At 39.4% G+C, this 19,534-nt stretch overlaps 1 protein-coding gene across 1 annotated transcript in view; it reads right to left on the bottom strand.

Annotated features, from left to right (window-relative positions):
- The window catches only part of ARPP21 (cAMP regulated phosphoprotein 21), a 192,234-nt gene that overhangs the window by 69,619 nt on the left and 103,081 nt on the right, over positions 1–19,534 (bottom strand). Inside the window, exons 15-18 of the mRNA XM_034761079.1 lie at positions 13,185–13,415; positions 7,191–7,361; positions 5,005–5,099; positions 2,360–2,620 (exon numbers count right to left, since the gene is read on the bottom strand). Coding sequence (XP_034616970.1) covers positions 2,360–2,620; positions 5,005–5,099; positions 7,191–7,361; positions 13,185–13,415 — 758 coding nt within the window. The remainder of the gene's footprint in view (positions 1–2,359; positions 2,621–5,004; positions 5,100–7,190; positions 7,362–13,184; positions 13,416–19,534) is intronic.

Genomic DNA, 19,534 nt, shown 5'->3' with positions numbered 1-19,534 from the left:
TGTATATCAGACAAATGAAAAGTCTTCACAATTAACCTTGTGCAGACTCTAAAAATCACTGTCCCAAAAAAATTCACAGTTGTGAATTTTTAAGAAGTTGCTGCTGCTGGTGGTGTTGGCTGGTATCTGTCCTCTCTCCTGCCCAAATCCCACGGATTAGAGAAATGAACATAGTATTGGGAAGCAGGAGGCTCTTAATTTCCATCTTCACCACTTAACAATTCTTTGAAAATCGGAACTAAAGGAGGATCCCTAGTTCTGGGCTCCATGCTGGGAGAGGGCTCACAGATCCACAAAATTTGGAGCCAAATGTCCAACGTCTAAGGTCCACCATGGTGACTGGAGACCCAGATGTGACAGGCAGGAAAGCCACAGTTGAATGGGTAATTTTGCAGGGGGGCCCCTTGGTTGGACTGGATCCAGTCCAAGGTAGTCTTAATCCGTTATTGATAAAACATTCTACTAACATTATTTAATTGTCTCACAACGCCCCTCTGAAATAAGCACCAGTACCCCCTGCTTATAGACATGGAAACTGAGGCTCAGAAGTTTAGTGATATGTACAACATCACACTGTAAGCCAGTGTCAGAAGCACAATTAGACCTCTGGTTTCTTGACACAAAATCCTATGGCTAATCTATTAGAACACAATGCCTCCCCCTACCAGCCCTAGAAATGTTGGTAATGTTGTTTTCCATACATGAAATCCAAAAATATACAGGATTATAATATCCCAGCCACAGGTAGGCAGGCACCTGCAGGTAAGTAGTATTATCCCCATTTTACAGATTTGGAAATTTAAGATCAGAAAGATTAAGTGACTTGACAAGGCACACTCAGTGGTACAGCAGCATCAACACGGCCCATTGAGCCAGGGGACCATGTTCTAATCCTAACACTGGCTCTCTGCAATAGCCATGAAACATATCTTAGCTTCTCTAAACCTCAGTTTGTAAAACAGAGGTGGCTCATATTTATCTATTTCACTAGGAGCGTTCTGAAGTTTGGTTAAATAATACTTGAAAATGTTATAGAACACATAGTATTAAGAAAAGCTAGTGACAGATGTGGGAACGGAACGCAGGAAAGCTTGTAAGATTTTTGCTTTCTGCTTATTCATGTAGATAATGTAGTTTGGGTAGGGGAAAAGGGGATATTACAACTTCTTCTGTCCCCCCCCTCCAAATTCACATTCATACCTGTAAATTTTTGAAATCGCTACATAGTGAAAAACATTTCTTGTAATATTTTATATAATAAAATAAAATAAAATAAACACTGCCCTTTTGTGGAATTTTTACAATTTGACAAATAGGCAAATTCCACATGTAAAGAGCAAGCTTTTTTGCTAAATATTTTATCTCTATTAAATATTTTGCAAGCTCTTTACTCAGGAAATTACATATATGGGGCAAATAGCTGCACAATATTTAAACTTAGAAATATCATGTGCCACTATATGTTCCGTGGCATGAACAGCCCTTACTCTTCTAATTTTCTGTACTAATATTAACTCCCAAGGCTGTTAAAAGTAGCTTAGTAGCCCACATTCTTTGTTATTACAACAGTGCAGAGACATACCAACAACTGCAGTTGTATTATCAGTAAGGAATAATGAACAGAAATAACACCATGGGTTAAAATCATTTTATGCTAAAGTGTTTGATGGGATTTTTTTTAAACAAATATTTTTCTAGAGGATAAAATAACTCCCCCTCCCCCACGACTAATAACATTTTATCATTTTGAACTGCACGTTAAATGCAGTTTTCTATAATTAAGTTGGAAATTTGACTTTTTAAAATGTATACCTTGAAAATGGGCCAGAAAATCATCGGTGCATTTTACTTCTTGACAGTAATCACTTTCTGTGTTCTGCAAGGATACCCAGGAGACATCCATGGATGTTTGGTGGCGAACAGTAAAACATAATCAGTCTTCAGGAAGACAGTAAAAATTACTGATCTGTGGTGTCTTACATGTTCAAGTCAATTAAATATGATGAATGGCTACCTCTGCTAGCATGCATGTGGCTCACAGGAGAAAAGGGACTCTGAATGTTTGTTCACCCTCCTTCTTTATATTCATGTACAGATACATCCTGGAACACAGATGAATGCTCAGAAAATGATGGTGGGGGAAGGGAGGAGTTGTTGGAATCAATGAAACAACAGAAATGATGGAAACTTCCCACTGCCAAAACAATCTGCTCCACAGTAGCTGTGAATTCCTTGAAAAGATATTCTCCAGTTACCCCCAAGTCTATGCTGTATGTTCCATTTATGATGCTATAACAGAGGTCCCAGAGTTTGGAGCTATGTGCTAAACTCACAATAAAGAGGTAAAAATTCTACTTACCTGAGCAGGTGGTGGTTGCTGTACGTAGCCCTGGGGTGGTGGTGGAGGCTGCAGTACTTGTTGGGATACTGGTGGACCTGAACCTGTAAAACTTCCTGGGGGAAGCTGCTGACTTGGGGATGCCATGACATAACCTGTCTGCTGGCCAGATGGCTGTATAATAGGTGATGGGTAGACAGGACCAGAAGGCGACTCAGGGTTGTCTCCTGATGACTGACGACTTAAGCTCATCTGGCTAAATTGTGTTGTCATGTCATCTCGCTGTGGGGCAAAAGTCAGCTGAAAATTATCAACATGATTTTTGCAGTAGACATTTGAAAAACAAAAAGCCAGGTTCTAAGAATAGCATGAGAAGCAGGTGAAAATAAATTCATGCACCACCAAACGAGTCAGGGTAACCAACAAATAGATAGAAAATAAATAGAAAATAAAAATAAAACACTGAAAACGGCTTGAAAAATGCTTCCAAACTGTAAGGTAAATTACACCACATGGAGAAACAGCAGCTCCTCATTGGTTGGAATTCTTTGATCCTACCCATATTCTAAAAACTAGTGAACTGTAAAGCTTTCAAAGGGACACATTTTGAACTGAAAGGACCTAAGCACTACTTTGTAAGTATGGGTTCCCCTCACAAACACAGAATTCCTTAACTCTAATAACTAGAGTTGGGATTTTGTAAGTATCCCAAGGGAAATTCAATGTGATTGAGACACCCTTGATTCCTTTGAATATCCCAATCCATACATTTTAATATAATATTAGGCAAAAATTTGTAATCTGGAGACTGAGCAGTTTGCAGCTCTCAACTGCTAGTTAAAGACTTTTTATGCAGTTGGTGTTAATAAACATGTAATATAGTAGTCTTAGGGCCACCATCTAGCTAGGGCAGGGACCAACATACCAAACAGGCATAGAAAGTGAAATCCTGTCCCCTAATTAAGTCAATGACAATGCTTCCCTTGTGTTCAGTGGAGCCAGATTATACCCTTAATGTGTATAATGGTGTAAAATAGCATCAGGCCCTGCCCTTATAAAAGGATCCATGTGAGTGGAGCTCTGTGCCTGAGCAGAATCCTATTTCCTTCAATAGGACTCTGTGAGGGTTTAGAGTGAAATTCTAAAAGGGTATTTAAATGTCTAAGCCCCAGTGAAATCAATGGGAGTTAGGAGCCTAACTTTAAAAATCTGGCCCTAAGGGCTTTGCCTACATAGGTCCATTTGTCTTAATATTTGCTTCGTTCTATCGAGAAGTAAGAAAATATTTTCAGTGCATTGTGCATAAACATGCACACTATGTTCCCCAACTGCTTGCTCACATCCCGTTACTGAAGAGGGCAAACACCGCAAATAATTTTTTCCTCAAATATGCCTATGAATTTTTTAATGAATTTGCTTGGATTGTGTTTATACCCCTATTATGTTCACTCTCCAAAAATATTCTAGCATAATGCATTCACTGGCAGGGTTTTTGAAAAGAAAGTATGGATTTTTAAATAAATACATCAGAATATTTGTTGTAAGCCAATTTCAAATTCACAATCACATGCAGAAATCTCATTTTTTAAGGTTTACACTAATTCCATCTGGGAACAGATATAGGCCATCATTCTCAAAGCTGTAGGCCAGAATCTGGTGCTGCGTGCCTAAATCCAGGCTCCTGAATCCATACTTAGGTACCTGAATTTGTTGCCTGAATTTCAGAAAAGTGGTGCATCCACAGCTTCCACTGATTTGATGGCAAAAAGTTTTAAACAAGTGAATTTGAAAAAAAAAATATGACAATTCACAAAGAGAAAAATGAGGAATTCAGTGAATAAATTAACCATTATTAAGCTACTTCTACCCATTTCTATGAATGAAAGACTATGAAGCAAATGGTCACATCCTTGTCATGGGAGCTAGCACTGGGACATACATCTGCTGTGCATGACAACAATTTTTCTACCGGGTTTCCAGTATGTGGATGGGTAGACTAAACCACTACTGAGCCTTTAAACGTAGTGCTTTTCTCCTATGTGTTAGTAGTACTATTTTGGCCCCAAAGGCATTATTCCATTTTGCTTCTATCTTCTAACGTGACAAGGTGACATCTCTAGCTTGGGGATATCAGACACAAATAAAAATGTGAGAGAAAGACAGAGGACAAAAGAATCCTGTACCGCCTACTAAAATATCAGCTTTGTTCTACAGTAGTATAATTTTAACCTTGTAAGCATCAGGCCAGATTCAGACTCCAGAGATATACTATTTTTATTCTCCGTGTCCATTAGTGCTTTGTCATGATGCACAGTACATCACATGCCTCTAGAGCTGCAGCTCTTTCACAAATATTCTGTTATCCAAGTGCTCCAATATGATCATGGAATAAGTCCAGCCGTTGGATTTAGAGTACAATGGTTTCTACAGATTCCGAATCAAGCATGTCACACAAGTCTTTCACCATATCCATGAGAGGTTTTCCTCCAGACTTTGTGGACATAAAATGCTAAAGTATTCCAGAAGTTTTGAATAAAAGAGAGATTTACAAAGACCTTAACACAAATTGCCCTGCATTCCTACACATTGCTGTCAAACATACACATGCTCACCTCAGCCACCCCACATCAACAATCACCACAAAAATAAATAAAAATCTGTAGTACCACAGGAAACTGCTGCGTTGGAGAGACTGGCAGGAGATGCTGGGGTGGATAAGAAACTGCTGGATATTGGACTGACTGGGAAGATGGCTGCAAAATAAAATGAGACAATAAATACAACACTCCAAGACTTAGATAATAGCTAAACACTGTTATTGGGAACTAAAACTCTGGCAATGCAGGTGACCCACCTTCAGGTAGCCACAATAGATCAGTTACTATGACTTTAAGCTTGCATTTTGGTCACTCAATCTTGTGATTCTTAGTTATTGTTTTCTGCTGACTAACAGACTTTCAAGTTCATGAGATACAGAAATAAAACTGTGGTTACTTTCTTATTACTAGTGTGCTGCGATGCTAAAGCAAGATGCTACATATAACTCACAGAGATCACGGGGGAGTGGGAAACACTGCATATGCAGAGATATGCATTTTTCTGTTAATGACTATAAAGCTGAAAAGTAAGAACAAAGTTCAAAGTAACTTGATAATCTCGAGGAGATAAATGAAAGAAAGCATTTATACAGAACTATACGACGGGTGTTTTACCTAGGAATAGCTTTAGCATTCCTCTCATTTTAGTCTCTCATTTACATGAATCCTACACAAGCTTGGTACTATTCTGCCTTTTCTGTTATAAATTAATGGGAAGAGCTGAATCTTGAAATTGAGGTTATAGATATTAGGCCATATTCTGTAGTCAGTAAAACCAGATTAATTTAACTGGCTTCAGCGGAGTTACTCTGGATTTACACCTGAGTGATCTGGGACCAGAATGAGTCTCCTTAGATCTACAGATGGAGGAATTCTCCATGTGCAAATCTGGAGTGCTCTCTGCTCATAAATAGGGCACTGCAATACTATGTATCTATCCCCTACCCTTACCCTAAAGAGAGCTCCCCATGTAGTTCTGAGTTCATGCTAAGGGAGTAGGTTGACATTCAGCTGGGCCAGCCCCCTCCCTGGCCTGGTGTACTACACAATGATAAGTTCATAGAGCCTTAGGCTGCATTTACTGTTTTATGGATCCAACCTCTCACCTCTGTAAAAGCTGAGCCCTGAAAGTTCTCTGGCAACAAGATTCCATTCACACAATACTGCGAGAAATCTGGGGGACATCCAGAGGCTAGAGCCATTGGGATCTAGATAGACGTTTGTGGATAGCTTTTCTGTGTAGAATTGAGGGTAAAAATCTCTCAGACCCATTAACTGATGTGTGGGACTCTTCAGGAAGAAACACTCAGTTTCTCTTGTTAAAAGTCTCCTTTTATTATGAGAGAGACTGATTTGGGACCTAGAGCTCAATTTGTGCCAATATATTATTTACACTGATTAAAGCTTCCAGCACTTCTATTATTAGATTCCAATGTTGCCCTCAGTGAGAGAAGTTATAACAAATTGTCTGGGTCCAGTATTGAGCCTTCAGGGCTTTTCTTTTGTCCCACATTTGGACCTCAGCAGATTGAGAAGTAGAGAATAAAAATGTGACAACTAAACACTCAGCCATGCTATCTGCTTGTATGTATGTTCATGAACCTCCTATTAAAGTAAATAGGACATACCCCTCACTATATAGGGAAAGATGCTCAGGTGATACATCAAAGAGGGTCATATAATATTTTAGACAATCAGAAGGATGGGTCCCTTAATGCTAAATTAGCTTTAGGGGACCAAATTTACCAATAGTATTATTATTATAATTGAGAACATATAATGATCTCAAAGAAAACTTGAAGAGAAACTAACAATTTTAAGTTAGAAACAGTTAACAATATAATTGATTTCAGAATCTGTGAGTATTACAAGGTGTTCAGCAAAAGATCAACAGAGCTATGTACACATATCCCAGCCCTTTACAAAATTACATATTGCACCTGTCTCTGAAAGAATAATTAGGTCTTTTAGTCACATTTCAATTTTTTCAAATGGAATCTAGAGATGTTCCACATACACACCACCTGGTTTAATAATCATTTTCCAAATGAAAATCTTTCTATCTGTTCCATCCACCCAGAAAATATTTGATAGCTTTTCTTTTGATAGTTATTTCAAAAGAAAAAAAACAACCATCCTGACATTTTGTCTAGTTGCTTTTTTGAGATTATAGTGCTGCTGTGCGGGGAAGGTAAACACACCTAATCATCCCAGCCTTGATGAAAGCTTGTTCTCCCCTTTCAACAGTTGCTGTACCTGTGTGACAAGGTGACTTGCCATTTGTTGCTGTGGTTGTTGCACTTGCTGCTGCTGTTGGGATGAAGGCTGCTGCTGAGACTGTCCCACAAGCTGGCTCCTAATTGGCTGCTGGCCGCTGGGAGGGTTGTATATTGCAGGTGTACCATCAGGATTTACAAACGGTTGGCCTGAAACAAAATACACTTAATTTGCTGAATACTTTTAAGAACATAACATCCACTAAAATAAACTGGACAGGCACATATTTAGAGGCAGCTCTCTCTTTGTACTAATTGATCTTCAACAGTAAAGTGCTCATGGCTCACAATGCCTCCAGTTAAGGCAGCAGCTATCTATTTTTGCTGCTGAGCCTGGTAGCATCTGTTAGTTAATAGCACTTTAAGATGTAACTGATCATTTTTCTTCCACCAGAGAGATTTAATGCATCTCTGTACATTGGATCCCTGAGTGGTACTTCTGACTACATGTTTGTGCCTCAGTCAATACCCATAGCCTTTTGCATGCAGCAAGAGAATGACAAGCCCAGTGGAAAGATTACGGAGGGCTCCTACTGATCTGATCACAAACACATTTCAGGTTTGTTCTCTCTAACGTCTCAGGACACTACTGAAGATCCTTAAATGCAGAGGCATAGACAGGTATTAAGGGGGAGATCAAAAATATTCCATCATCAGTTTACACCAGAGTAAAGCACAAAATGGGACTAGGCTGATAAATTATAGAGTTGCAGTGCCACACACAATTACATGAGTGAGTAAAAGTAGAGGTGTTTATGCACTCTACTGTACAGCTTTGCACAACATAAATGAAGCTTACATTTTTAACTCCTTCACGTATGCCAGAATGCGCTTTTGTTACAGCAGCCTTTTTTGTCCAGTGCATAAATGAGTGGAAGGTTACAATGGCTGTGCCAAAGATGTCCAGATGCTATGGTTGGAAGCTGAAAGAATGTACTTCAAGGATGTACTTTAAGTTAATTCAGCAATGACGCCATTAATGCTGAAATTGCATCCTGGAACAAATATTGGGGATAGAAGATATTCATGCCCATTTCATAAATGGAATGCAAACCATAAGACTATGCTTAATGCATTGTAGTTCAAATAAGGGGGAAAAAACCTGCTAATTGAATGTAGAAACAACGCGCTATACTTTTGAGGGCAATGTCCTAAGAGACTAGAGGAGACCATTCTGGAAATTCACAAGCAGAAGCCCTAGAAGTGTCTTTGAATGTATGGGGCAAATTCTTCCCTCCGTCATATTGAAGGTAGAACTTCATACACAGTATTTCTTTTTTTCCCCATTTCCTGAATCAGTTGCAAGTTTTCTATTCCCACAAAGTCATTTTGCCTTTAATATGCCAGGGGAGTGTGGGAGAAGCAAGTGGGAAACCACCTTGTAAATAGCAATGGCAATAAATCAGTCTTTTTCCAATTCGCACAAAACTGTTGAACAGCCAAAAAGAACTAGATTCTTTTGTGTGAAATATTTTAATGCAACTTCAGTCCTTTCTCCTTTCCTTTTTAAAACTTCAGGATTAAGAGAAACACTTACAGTAGGTCAATGACTCTATAGAACAATTGTGAGATTTCAGATGGAGAGGGAAATGCAGGTGAACTGCATGGCTTAGAGAGCTGATAGTGAAATAAAAAGAGTTTCTCACCTCAACATCACAAGACTGCCACGATTCGTGACTGAAGTAAGGCTGTCTTGCATTAGGTACTTTTCTCTCACTCCCCAGCCGTCTCTCGTTATCACCCACCAGCTCCCAATTCCACCCACCAGCTGCTCAAGCTGTTCAACACCCATCTGTTTTTCTCACTTCTGACACACAGGGCCAGATTTAGGGGCTAAGCACTTTTCAGAGGAGTGTAGCCTGATCCACTTAAAATGTGAATGCTCCAGGCTGCATGCTCACCATGTGTTCACTCAGAATGGAGAGGGACACAGATTAAACTGCTTGAAAGAGATGAGGGGCTCAGCTCTATGGGGGACAACGATGACATGGAGAGCAGAAAGAGCATGCACTCGGTCCCAACCGTGCAGTCTGATACCCACAAAAGAACTTCAGCAGGGTCTGTGGAAGGCAGAGATGATGCCACAGAGGGGCACTTCATGCCTACTCACCCCAAGTTTGGGTCTACCTCAATGGGAGGGCATGCTCTGATTCAAAGTGCTTAAAAGGAGATGGAAGGGACAGGAAGGATTGATTAAGGATGATCTTCTTTTGAAAAAAAGGGAAACAGCTATGAGAATGCCAGGAACTGATGAGGCAGAAAATAAAGCAAGCACTGGAACAGTGAAGGAGGTAAATTGAAATAGTATCTGCACAGAAGGGACTTGCCAAGTTAAATTAAGAAATGGCCACCAGGGACAGATAGAGAAGTTCATGAAGGGTAATACTACAGTGGAGAAGTCTAGAGGGAAAGGGGTTCCAAAAAGGAGCAACTGGACAGCTAGGAGTGAAACTATGTGACCAAGATGATAGGCAATGCTAGGTTCTCAAGAACAATATCAAAGAAGACTGTTTCAAATACAACATTTCACTCAAGAAAGATGACTGGACAGAAAGAGGTAAACTTAATGATGAGACTGGAGCATTAGCTAATGGAGCACAAAATTTTGAAACAGGAAATGAAAAGGGGGGGCTAGTGTTAGGGAAGACACTTGCGAACATTGAGTAATTAATTATTTCTCTGACATAGGGAGCAAGGGATGACGAAGAAGCCAAAGTGATAAGGAATAAGAGTGAAACACAAAATGTTTTTAATTGTTGAAGGGATGATGTCAAAGAGGGTGTCAGGAGAGACCAGAAAGAAGATGAAAATGGACTGATGGAATGGGTGGATTGAAGTGTAGGGAAAGCAGAGATGATATTGCTGCACATGAAAAACTTTCACAGAATAAAAATAAAAATCAGCAAACTTCTTGCAGGTGGAGTGAAGAATAAAGAGCTGGAGGAAAGAGGGAATATTTAAAAGAAAGAATGAAGGTTGCCAACATCAGAGAGGGTGTTGAGAGGCATCTGATAAGATTTACAGATCTCATGGAGACTAATCAGCCTAGAGACACCATGGTGTCTCCCTGATTATTGTGACTCTGGGTGCTATAAGAGGATCACGTAGTCAGAGTGACCATGCAGTGTGATAGGAAGGACAAATGTTTAAAGGCCAAGCAGTAAGAATCAAAAAAGAGGATAGAATTAGAGGTAACCAAACTAATAGAAGAAGAAAAAGAAGACAGAGCTAAAAAGCGATGATGCATTGTGAAAGAAAATCTACTCATTATGAGAAACAAAGCTTCCTTTTTCATTTATCTTCTATCTGTTCATAATATTTGATCATCTCCTGTAGTATCAGTGCCCCCTTCTCATAGAAACTCTTTTCTATTTTATTTTAAGATGATGTAGAGATTTAGGTTCAAAATCATAATGACGAATTTATAGCATGTGTTTTTAAAAAAAAATTAGCAGGCATCGCAGCAGGGTTTATTTCCAACACAAGTGACAATATGATGTATGCTATAAATCTGAGACTAGGACCGGATTGTTTAAATTGAATTGCTTCTTCTACTTTTTAAAAATTTTACTGTATTAAAAATCAGCTACAGCAACAAACAGAGCAGTTTGTCTAGTGTTAAAGAAGTGCAGATATGTGCTAATGCACAAATATAAATCACACAAATACTATTTGAACAATATTTTTAAAGATACAGACTATCCACACCCTCATCCTCCTCCCCCCCGCCCTGCACACGGTATGTCTACATGGCAGCAGGGACCATGCTTCCCTGCATAAGTAGACAGACATGCACTAGCTCAAGCAAGCTAGCATGCTAAAAATAGAAGTGTAGCTGAGGGTAGCACAGGCAGCAGCTAGGGCATGTCACCCACATGTGTGCCCAGGAGATCTGGGTGGATTTGTACTCGGGTGGCCAGCCAAGCTGCTGCTCATGCTACCACTGGCTACACTGCTGTTTTTAGTGTGTTAGCTCGAGCAGAGCTAGCATGCGGCTGTCTACTCATGCTGGGCAGCATGCTCCCAACTGCAGTGTGGACATACCCACGGAGCGCTCAGATATGCTTCTGAAGAGGATGAGGCATGCTAGGGAGAGAGGAGTAGACACTCTATTCAGATGGTGTTACCTGGAGGTACTATGCCTGTGAGTGACATAATGCTCCCTGGATGCTGGGGGGCATATGCTAGGCAGTGAGACTTGCTATCCCTGTACAGCAGGTGTAATGAATGCTCTCCCAGAATAACTCTACTGGCATGCAAGTGTGGTGCAGCTTTGGACCCATCCTTGCCATGCCCAGAAACATGTACACATCCTCTCAGCCATTGCTATTCCCAGAAGCAGCACTGGCTGCTCTCACTTGCTCTCCCCAGTCCAGGTGTGCTGAAGTATGTACGATAGGGCTTCTTGAAAGTGGCCTGCAGAGTACATACAAATGGCTCCTTTCCTATTGCTCAAGAGATTCCAGCACAGTGGACGGAACTGTTTACTAGAAAAGTGTGAGTGAATGACTGGTTTGTTTTCTTTTTTCCTCCATTTATTGCAAGGAACACTTATTTAAAATCCTCCGACTCCCGTCTCCAATACCAGACTCTCAGATCAAGACTAACAGCTTAGCTTGAAAAAAAACAACACATGTATATTCAATAATAAGTTGTTAAATTAATCCCACTATATAAATATGAACTTAAAATATCCTTCTGCATTTACAAATGCTGAAGTAACTAGATGAGCCTCAAATGCAATTATCTTCTAAAGTGATTATGGGAAGCTTGGTTTAATATGGTTTTTCAAGCTGATGTTTTTATTAAACTCCTCATCTCTCAGTTTCTTATTATATTGACTATAAAGGTATTTCCAATGCTGATAAATAAGGTTTGTGTCTTGGCACAGAACTATTTTTATTTAGCGTAAAGGGGAAGATAATAAATATAAAATGGTGGCCCTCACTACAAATAACATTCCTGAATTAAAAGCTCCATAATGCCAAGACCTTTGAAAACAGGCTTCAGCTCCCAGCTCTGGGTACAGTGGGAAATAGTTATGCATTGCTTGTTTTTTATTACCTCCTCAAACCAATATAACTCAGCTAAAGGAGACAGAATGTATGCAGACCCAGAGCCAGATAATATTTCAATCATTATCACTGAAATGGACCCAAATCACTGAAGCAACCCTGCAGTCCCCATCTACCAAGCCTTCTTTATAATGTTTGCAAAATACTGTGGGGAAATGAAAGCAAGAAGTTGAACTAAGGATGAGACCAACAACTCAAATCTGAACTCAAATGTTTTAGAGATTAACAAATGTTTAGATGAACTTTTATGCCCATTACTTCATATTTTCTTTTGTGCCTCTGCACAGCTTAGTTCCAGTTAGAAGCAGAAGTGGAGATGCCACAATATGAAAGTGCATATTTGCACACAACTTCCAGTTTAATTATACAGACCCAAGCTGACCAAATAGCTTGGGTAAGAATACGAACTCCTGGGTGCTAATCCAGACTGAGCCTCCAAAATGTTTGTGCTTCTCCTGTCATCAAGCTAAACCTCCAAGGTTTGCATATTGTAGGTCGGTCCTCTCCAAAGTGCTGATATTCTGAGTTCCTGATCCTGGGAGATGCTGAGTGCCCTCCATTGAAGCCCAATGGGAAGCCAATGGGAACTGAGAGTGTTCAACACCCTGCAAGATTGGGGCCTTATTTTATAGCAGAATCCAATGCGATAACATTAAAATGGTGCGCTTGGCTCCTATCAGCTATGCTGCAGCGTCTTTGCAAAGCCATCACATATTTTCTCACCGCTGTAAAAACATCCAAACAAATCCGATTTCCAAACCAAAGTAGATATTTCCCCACTAATAAAGCAGTGCTAGCAGCTGCTGCATTTTCAGCTACTGGTAACATTCTATTTTTATACATGATGCTGTTGGCAATGGCTAAAAAGCAATGCAAGATGGAAGAATGTCAGACTGACCTGTGTGTGGATTGAGGAGGATACTGCCAGGTGGTATCCCTGCAGCTTCAAGTGGAAGTATGATATAGCTGGTGTTGCTTGGTGCTACCTGGCCATTCATCCCATTCTCTGTATAGGAAACATTGCCTGAAGGGCTGGCTGTCACTCCAGGGACAATGGATGCACTTTGGAGAGGCTGATGTGTTCGTGACAGTGATCCTGAGGAGCCAGCGCTGCTGGAAGACTCTGAACCTGAAAGAGATATAGAATCTCAGTTATGAAGGAAGCCAGGCCCTCCATTCAAGCTGTTACTTACATTGAATAAAACTTTTTAAAGATGGAAAGCATTTATTACATAATCAGCCCTTAAACCCCTCAGACCATGATGGTTCCTTATGATAATACACTCTCCAGCAAGCTCAGTTTTAAGCAGGACTATTGTGATTCAACCCAACCTACAAAAAAACATTCCCCCCGCCCCCGAAAAGTCTCCCCTTCCATAAAAAAATATAATGAACCAGAACACAGAATGCTATGCGATTGGCTTCACAGTGATGTTTAATCATTCATAAAAGGCACACATACTCTGCCCAAAAGGACAAAGTTTACAATTCCATAAGCAAAAACACAAGAACATAGCAATTGAATCCTCAGCCTACTAACTAGTTAGGTATACCATTCTTCCATATTCACTGCTAGATACAGTTATAATTTTAGCAATTTATTTGCTTTTTCAGTACCTAAGCCTATTAAAAAGCTTCAAGCCAATACAAATATGGTAAAACACAGTCCAGTGATGCTCAGATGGCGACAGTGCAGATGTTTTAAAAATTTACAACATTCTGAATTCAACTGTCCAGTCTTTTATGATTTTACTTAGACAATTTTCCAACATTTTGATACAACAAATATACACAACCTCCTTCACAAACAAATTTGGAGCTGCAATTTTAACTCTAAAAGGGAAGGAAGGAAAGAACTCAGGATTATGTTCCATCAGTGTTTTCCTCCTATATAGCTTTTACATTTGGGATCAATCATGTGGGCTTAGTAATAGGTTCCATAGCTTCCTGAATCATTTTTCAGTTTTGTTCTTGTCTAGATCCATTTCTTTTTTGGTAATTAGACGAGGACAGATTTTCACTGAAACTGCAGCAGAGGTAGCAACAGCGTGTAATCTGTCAAATCTTCCTGCAGTAGCTTTTGTAAATATAGGGCATCTCTGTGGAGTCCCCTGTTGTGTAAAATCTGAGTTATGTTTTCATCAAGGTCATCTTCATGCTCACAGCAAGTTTCCACATGCATAACTGAATGCAAACAAAGAAACAACAATCTTTCTGAAGATTCCAGTGACTACCATTGGACTGCAGGGGCATAAAACCCCGTCTTCTCAAATCAGTCAATCAATCAACCAACCAACTAACCAAGAGGCTAATGAAGGTTGCAGAAGAATTTCCACTATGTATTCTGAGACTGTGCCAGCTATTCCTTTTTCTTTCCCAACAAAGGTCTATATAGTTTGTTGATGAACTATACATCAGAAATTTAGGATGTTTACTCCTGAGAAGTTGTTTCATTTTATCATTTTGCTTGTACAAATGGCACACATCTCCTTGGATGGGAGAATTCTTGGATGGCACATTCAGCAACTTGAAGACAGTATTCTGCTCGTTTACGTTTTTTCAGATGTAGCATCAATAACATTCCTGCTTAATGCATTTTTCTCAGAATAGAATATATAGCAATTATCAGATCTTTTCCCATATATAGCCACCTTGTGTTAATTTCAGTGTTGATTCTTTCTTCTAGTTCTTGCTTTACTTTTTTCCTCTTTTTTTTCCACTTGCAGTATCTCATAATGGATCTGTAATGTGAAAGCTGTTGGGAGGCCTCTATCAAAGACAAAGTGTATCAAGAGTGTTCTTTATTATTACTAATAAACATTTAAGTGATGCCCACAGGCCCCAATCAGGATTCTTTAAATTGCTAGTTTTGTGCTACATTGAAGGCAATATCGTTCACGTAAAAGAAGATTGCAAGTTTTTTTATGAAGTTTGGGTCTTTGTCTTTCAGATGTTTTTATGGCATAATCGCAGATTGATCTTTACCACTTTGTGAGAGTATAAGAATAAGTAGAGAGTTCTCCTCTATTAAGCGGATATTGAAGAACTGCTGGAACAGGCTTCGAACAAGCACTTAAGTTATTGTGATTGCTATATTTACATTGGCTCACTTGCAGGATCATCAGTGATCTGCTCGTCTACCTCAATAGTTTCATTCAGTGGCACAGCTGATCTTGAAGAAAGAAACAAAATGTCTGAACCTTTGGAAAAAAGCATTAATCCATTCCAATATTTTTACTTAACAACTCTTGAGCATATTTACATAATACTCTATAAGACTTATCTGTTTTCATTATTTCTTCATTACAATGACTTATTTACTACTATGTCATTCAACTCTAGCCATCCTGGGTCAGTTAAATTCAAACACTGATGTTTGGTAATAAATAAAAACTATTTCTCTTTTGCTGTATTGGTCAGTAGCTTTCACATTTACTACAGTTAGAATGAGAAACAACCATCTAATACATTGAACATTCTGAAGATTGGAAAAATAAGACTAACTTTAGTCAACCTTAGATGGAATCATGTTATCAGATGACCTGACCACCTTCCAGAAGTTTTGAGATTCTAACAAACCAGACCTTACTGATCCACAAGTTCACCCCTCTCTTCAGTAACTAATGGCTAATGGATAGAATCAACAGCCATGTACCTCTTGCCAATCATCAATGTCTCCACCTTTATGCAATTCCCCTTTATGCTTTTTGATAGTTCTAAAACATTTTTAAGATTTCATAACAGGCATAACAAGAACCTAGATGTTCCCATCGCTTCCTTATTAACCTACATTTGGATGAATTATATTCTTATAAGTACCTCACAATGATATTGAAGTTCAAAAAGTGATGATGATGGGGAAGAAACAGGGGGAAAAAAACTAGTATTTTTTGGGGTGGGGTGGGGGGGAAGAGTCTAGAGAGAAAACCTGGCAGCTTTCTCCACAAACTTGGTTTTAAATGACCCACACAACAAGGTTCCTCTCACTTTCCTTGAGTAACTATTTCACAGTCCATTTGATCTTACCATTTGAACTCCTCCCCCACCTACCCCCGCCAACGTTCAACTTAAATTTTCCTTTGCTTGGTTTCATCTCTGTGTTCCTAATTTCACCTCTTGGACAAGCCTTATTAATTCTTCTACCTCCTTGTTGTTTACATACTTCAAAAGTATCTCTATAAACAGTGAAAAATACTCCCTTCCTTACCAGCTGGCCCATATAATTATCCACTCATTACTTGCCCTAAGGGGCCAATGTCTCAGCAGTGACACATTGTTCATCATTTTTGTAAGTACCATCCTCTTAGATGCAGTTTCACAGCACCAGAAAAATTGATTTGCTAGTTTTAAAAATTTGTTCCACCTAACCATCGTTCATTTTTATACCACTTTGGTATTTAAGTGCTGCTGTAAAAGTGATACTTGTCTGCAGCTTGTATTCTGGAAAGAGGAATGATGCTTCAGCCTGGTAGGCTTGCAGGTGCCCAGACATCTACACTCCCAAGTTTATTAGGGGAAACATTTACCACATCACCTTGACTCGAGCAAATCATAAAGGAGCAGAAATCTGGTTCCAAAACCAGGCCGCTAAATCATAATTTACAGGATTCTTTATCAAAATGGTTAATGTTTTTAAATGCTTGCAGCATAGATTGTATTTGCCCTGCAGGACCTGTAAAGAGCACTCAACAACCTGGATTCGATTTTTGATCCCAGTTATAACAGTAGGAGTCTGGAGTAGCTCCAGTGAAGTTAATTGGCACTACAAATTTACTCAAATATAACTGTTCGTAAATGGAGGAGTGTTTATCCTGTACTAGTGTAAAATCGAAACTTTGCACCATAAAGAAGGATGCTAAAGATATATTTGATTTACGTCTTCCTATTAATAGCCATTTCTTACTTAATTAATATGCTACATATAGATATAGATAGAATGCATGTACGGTTTTCTTTTATTATATGACAAATAAAAATTATTGTAAACAGTAAAGGAAAAGTATCAGAGGAGTAGCCGTGTCTGAAGAAGTGGGTATTCACCCACGAAAGCTTATGCTCCAATACATCTGTTAGTCTTAAAGGTGCCACAGGACTCTCTGTTGCTTTTTAGTAAAGGAAAAGGTTGTCATCATTCTAAGAGCCACATTTTGCCATCATGAGTGTGGATGGGAGCTGAATATCTATGATAGACAGATCCACATGCAAGGACATCTATTTCTCCACAAATATGCATGCTTAGACAATCCTGAAAAGAAGTCATTTATATTACAGAAGTCTAAACCAACTGAAGAGGTGGATGATGTCATAAATTGCAGGAATGCAACATGAGTAATCTGTTGAATTATTAACTCCTCCTCCCTGCCCCCACAGTATTGATTGATAGCTATAATAATTCATCTCTCGATATACATTATGCTTCATAATATATAAGCAATAGGTAACATGGTATTTGCAACATACAAACTGTGCTTTTAAATTAAAATGGATTTTTTTAGCAAGTGTCACCGGAACAATATGCAATAAACAGTAAAAAGGAAAGCCAGCCATGTAGTGGATTTAGAGCACCTTGTTTCATTCTGAGAGCACAGCACCACCCTTTCCCTGCTGCCTTTTTGTTTTTTGTTTTTTTTTGCAATGGAGCACAGAGAAGGACATGTTCTGTGTCCTATGTAAGGTGGGACCAGATGTCTGAAGCAATACAGAAGAGACAAAGAAAGGCCAGAAGGGACCATCAGATCTTCTAGCTTGACCTCCTATATATCACTAAACACCACTCAGCCAACCCCACCCCAAGCCAATAACCAGAAATTAGACCAATCACAACACTAAACGATTGTGTTGGCTGGTATTGTACTAATGCATATTTTCTCAAATTATCTCTGAGCATACACTAGATTTAATTAAAATCTTGATATTTTTCCAATTGAAGTTATTTGGTTGATAACATTGCTATGGCATCAGAATGACTGTCATGTGTTTGCAGTCTTGCTTAATGATTACCAGTCCTTTGATCTTTTATCTTCTTTTAGTTGATGATGAACTGTGTGACCTATCATTGAATGCAAGCTGGCTTCTTGTATATTGTACATAAATGAAAATGTGCTAACTGCATTATTTGTCTGCGATCGCAATAGAAACACATAATAAAGCCTTGAATGTTTGCTGAACAACAGGATTTAGTTGTTACTCTTGGGGGAATTCTGTGCCACTGCGCAATGCAGAATTTCACAGAATTTCCTGTTTCCCCTGCAGAATGTCTGACCGCCACTAGGGGCTGCTGGACTCTGCAGAGCCCATTTCGCAGTGAGCAGAGTGCTCAGTCCTCATTCTCCTGGGGGACTGGAGAGGGCCTGGGAGACCCAGCTCTGGCAAAGGGTGAGGAAGGGCAGGGACGCACCACACATGTTCCCCGACGGGACAGTAAAGAAGTTGGGGGAAGTAAAGGCTCTGGTGGTGCTGGTGTCTGGGCCGGGGGCTGACCTGTGGCTGGGCTCTGTGGGGAAAGGGGGCTGGTGTCTGGGGGCTGCGGCACGGCTGGGCTCTGGAGGGAGGGAGTTGCTGGTGTCTGGGTTCTGGGGCCCCTCCAGCACCCCACAACTGGAACTGGATTGTTGTAGGGGTTTCTTTAGCTCTCTACTCCAGGGAGAATTTTTTTTGCTGTTGTCTGTATTGTTGACATATTTGTTGACAGGTATTATTAAATAAATTACCAACACTGAAACTGGAGTGATTATATTGTGTTATTCTGACAAATAAAATATGCTGAATTTTGCAGAATTTTAAAATATTGTGAGCAGAATTATTATTATTTTTTTTTTTGGTGCCGAATTCCCCCAGGAGTAAGCTGTACTGCAATATTAGTAGTATTCCGTAAAATTAGATTACAGAATACTGAAAATGCCATGGCAAATATCACTACGTCAAGTGGTAAAAATAAAGTTTTAACCAGCTAGTCAATAGGCCAATAGTGTATGGAGGCTCTGACAATTGCATGAATCCACATAATGTTGTCTGTGGGTAAGACAGCAATATACTAAGGTGAATTTTTCCATTTTTTGGAATGCTCATTCTCAGCTGCCATATTGCCATAAAATAACACTTCAATGATAACATCTGAATCTTTTTTTCCCCGTAGTCTTATTTCCCCTGACTGACGGCTTCACTTTATATCGTGGTTTTGAAAATGAGAGTTTATTTTGACATCCAATATTGCTCTTTTTTCCTCCTTTTTTATGTAGTTTCTTTTTC

Source organism: Trachemys scripta, chromosome 2, assembly GCF_013100865.1.
Source record: "Trachemys scripta elegans isolate TJP31775 chromosome 2, CAS_Tse_1.0, whole genome shotgun sequence".
NCBI classification, from domain to species: Eukaryota; Metazoa; Chordata; order Testudines; family Emydidae; genus Trachemys; species Trachemys scripta.
This window is presented reverse-complemented; position numbering and strand designations above follow the sequence as displayed.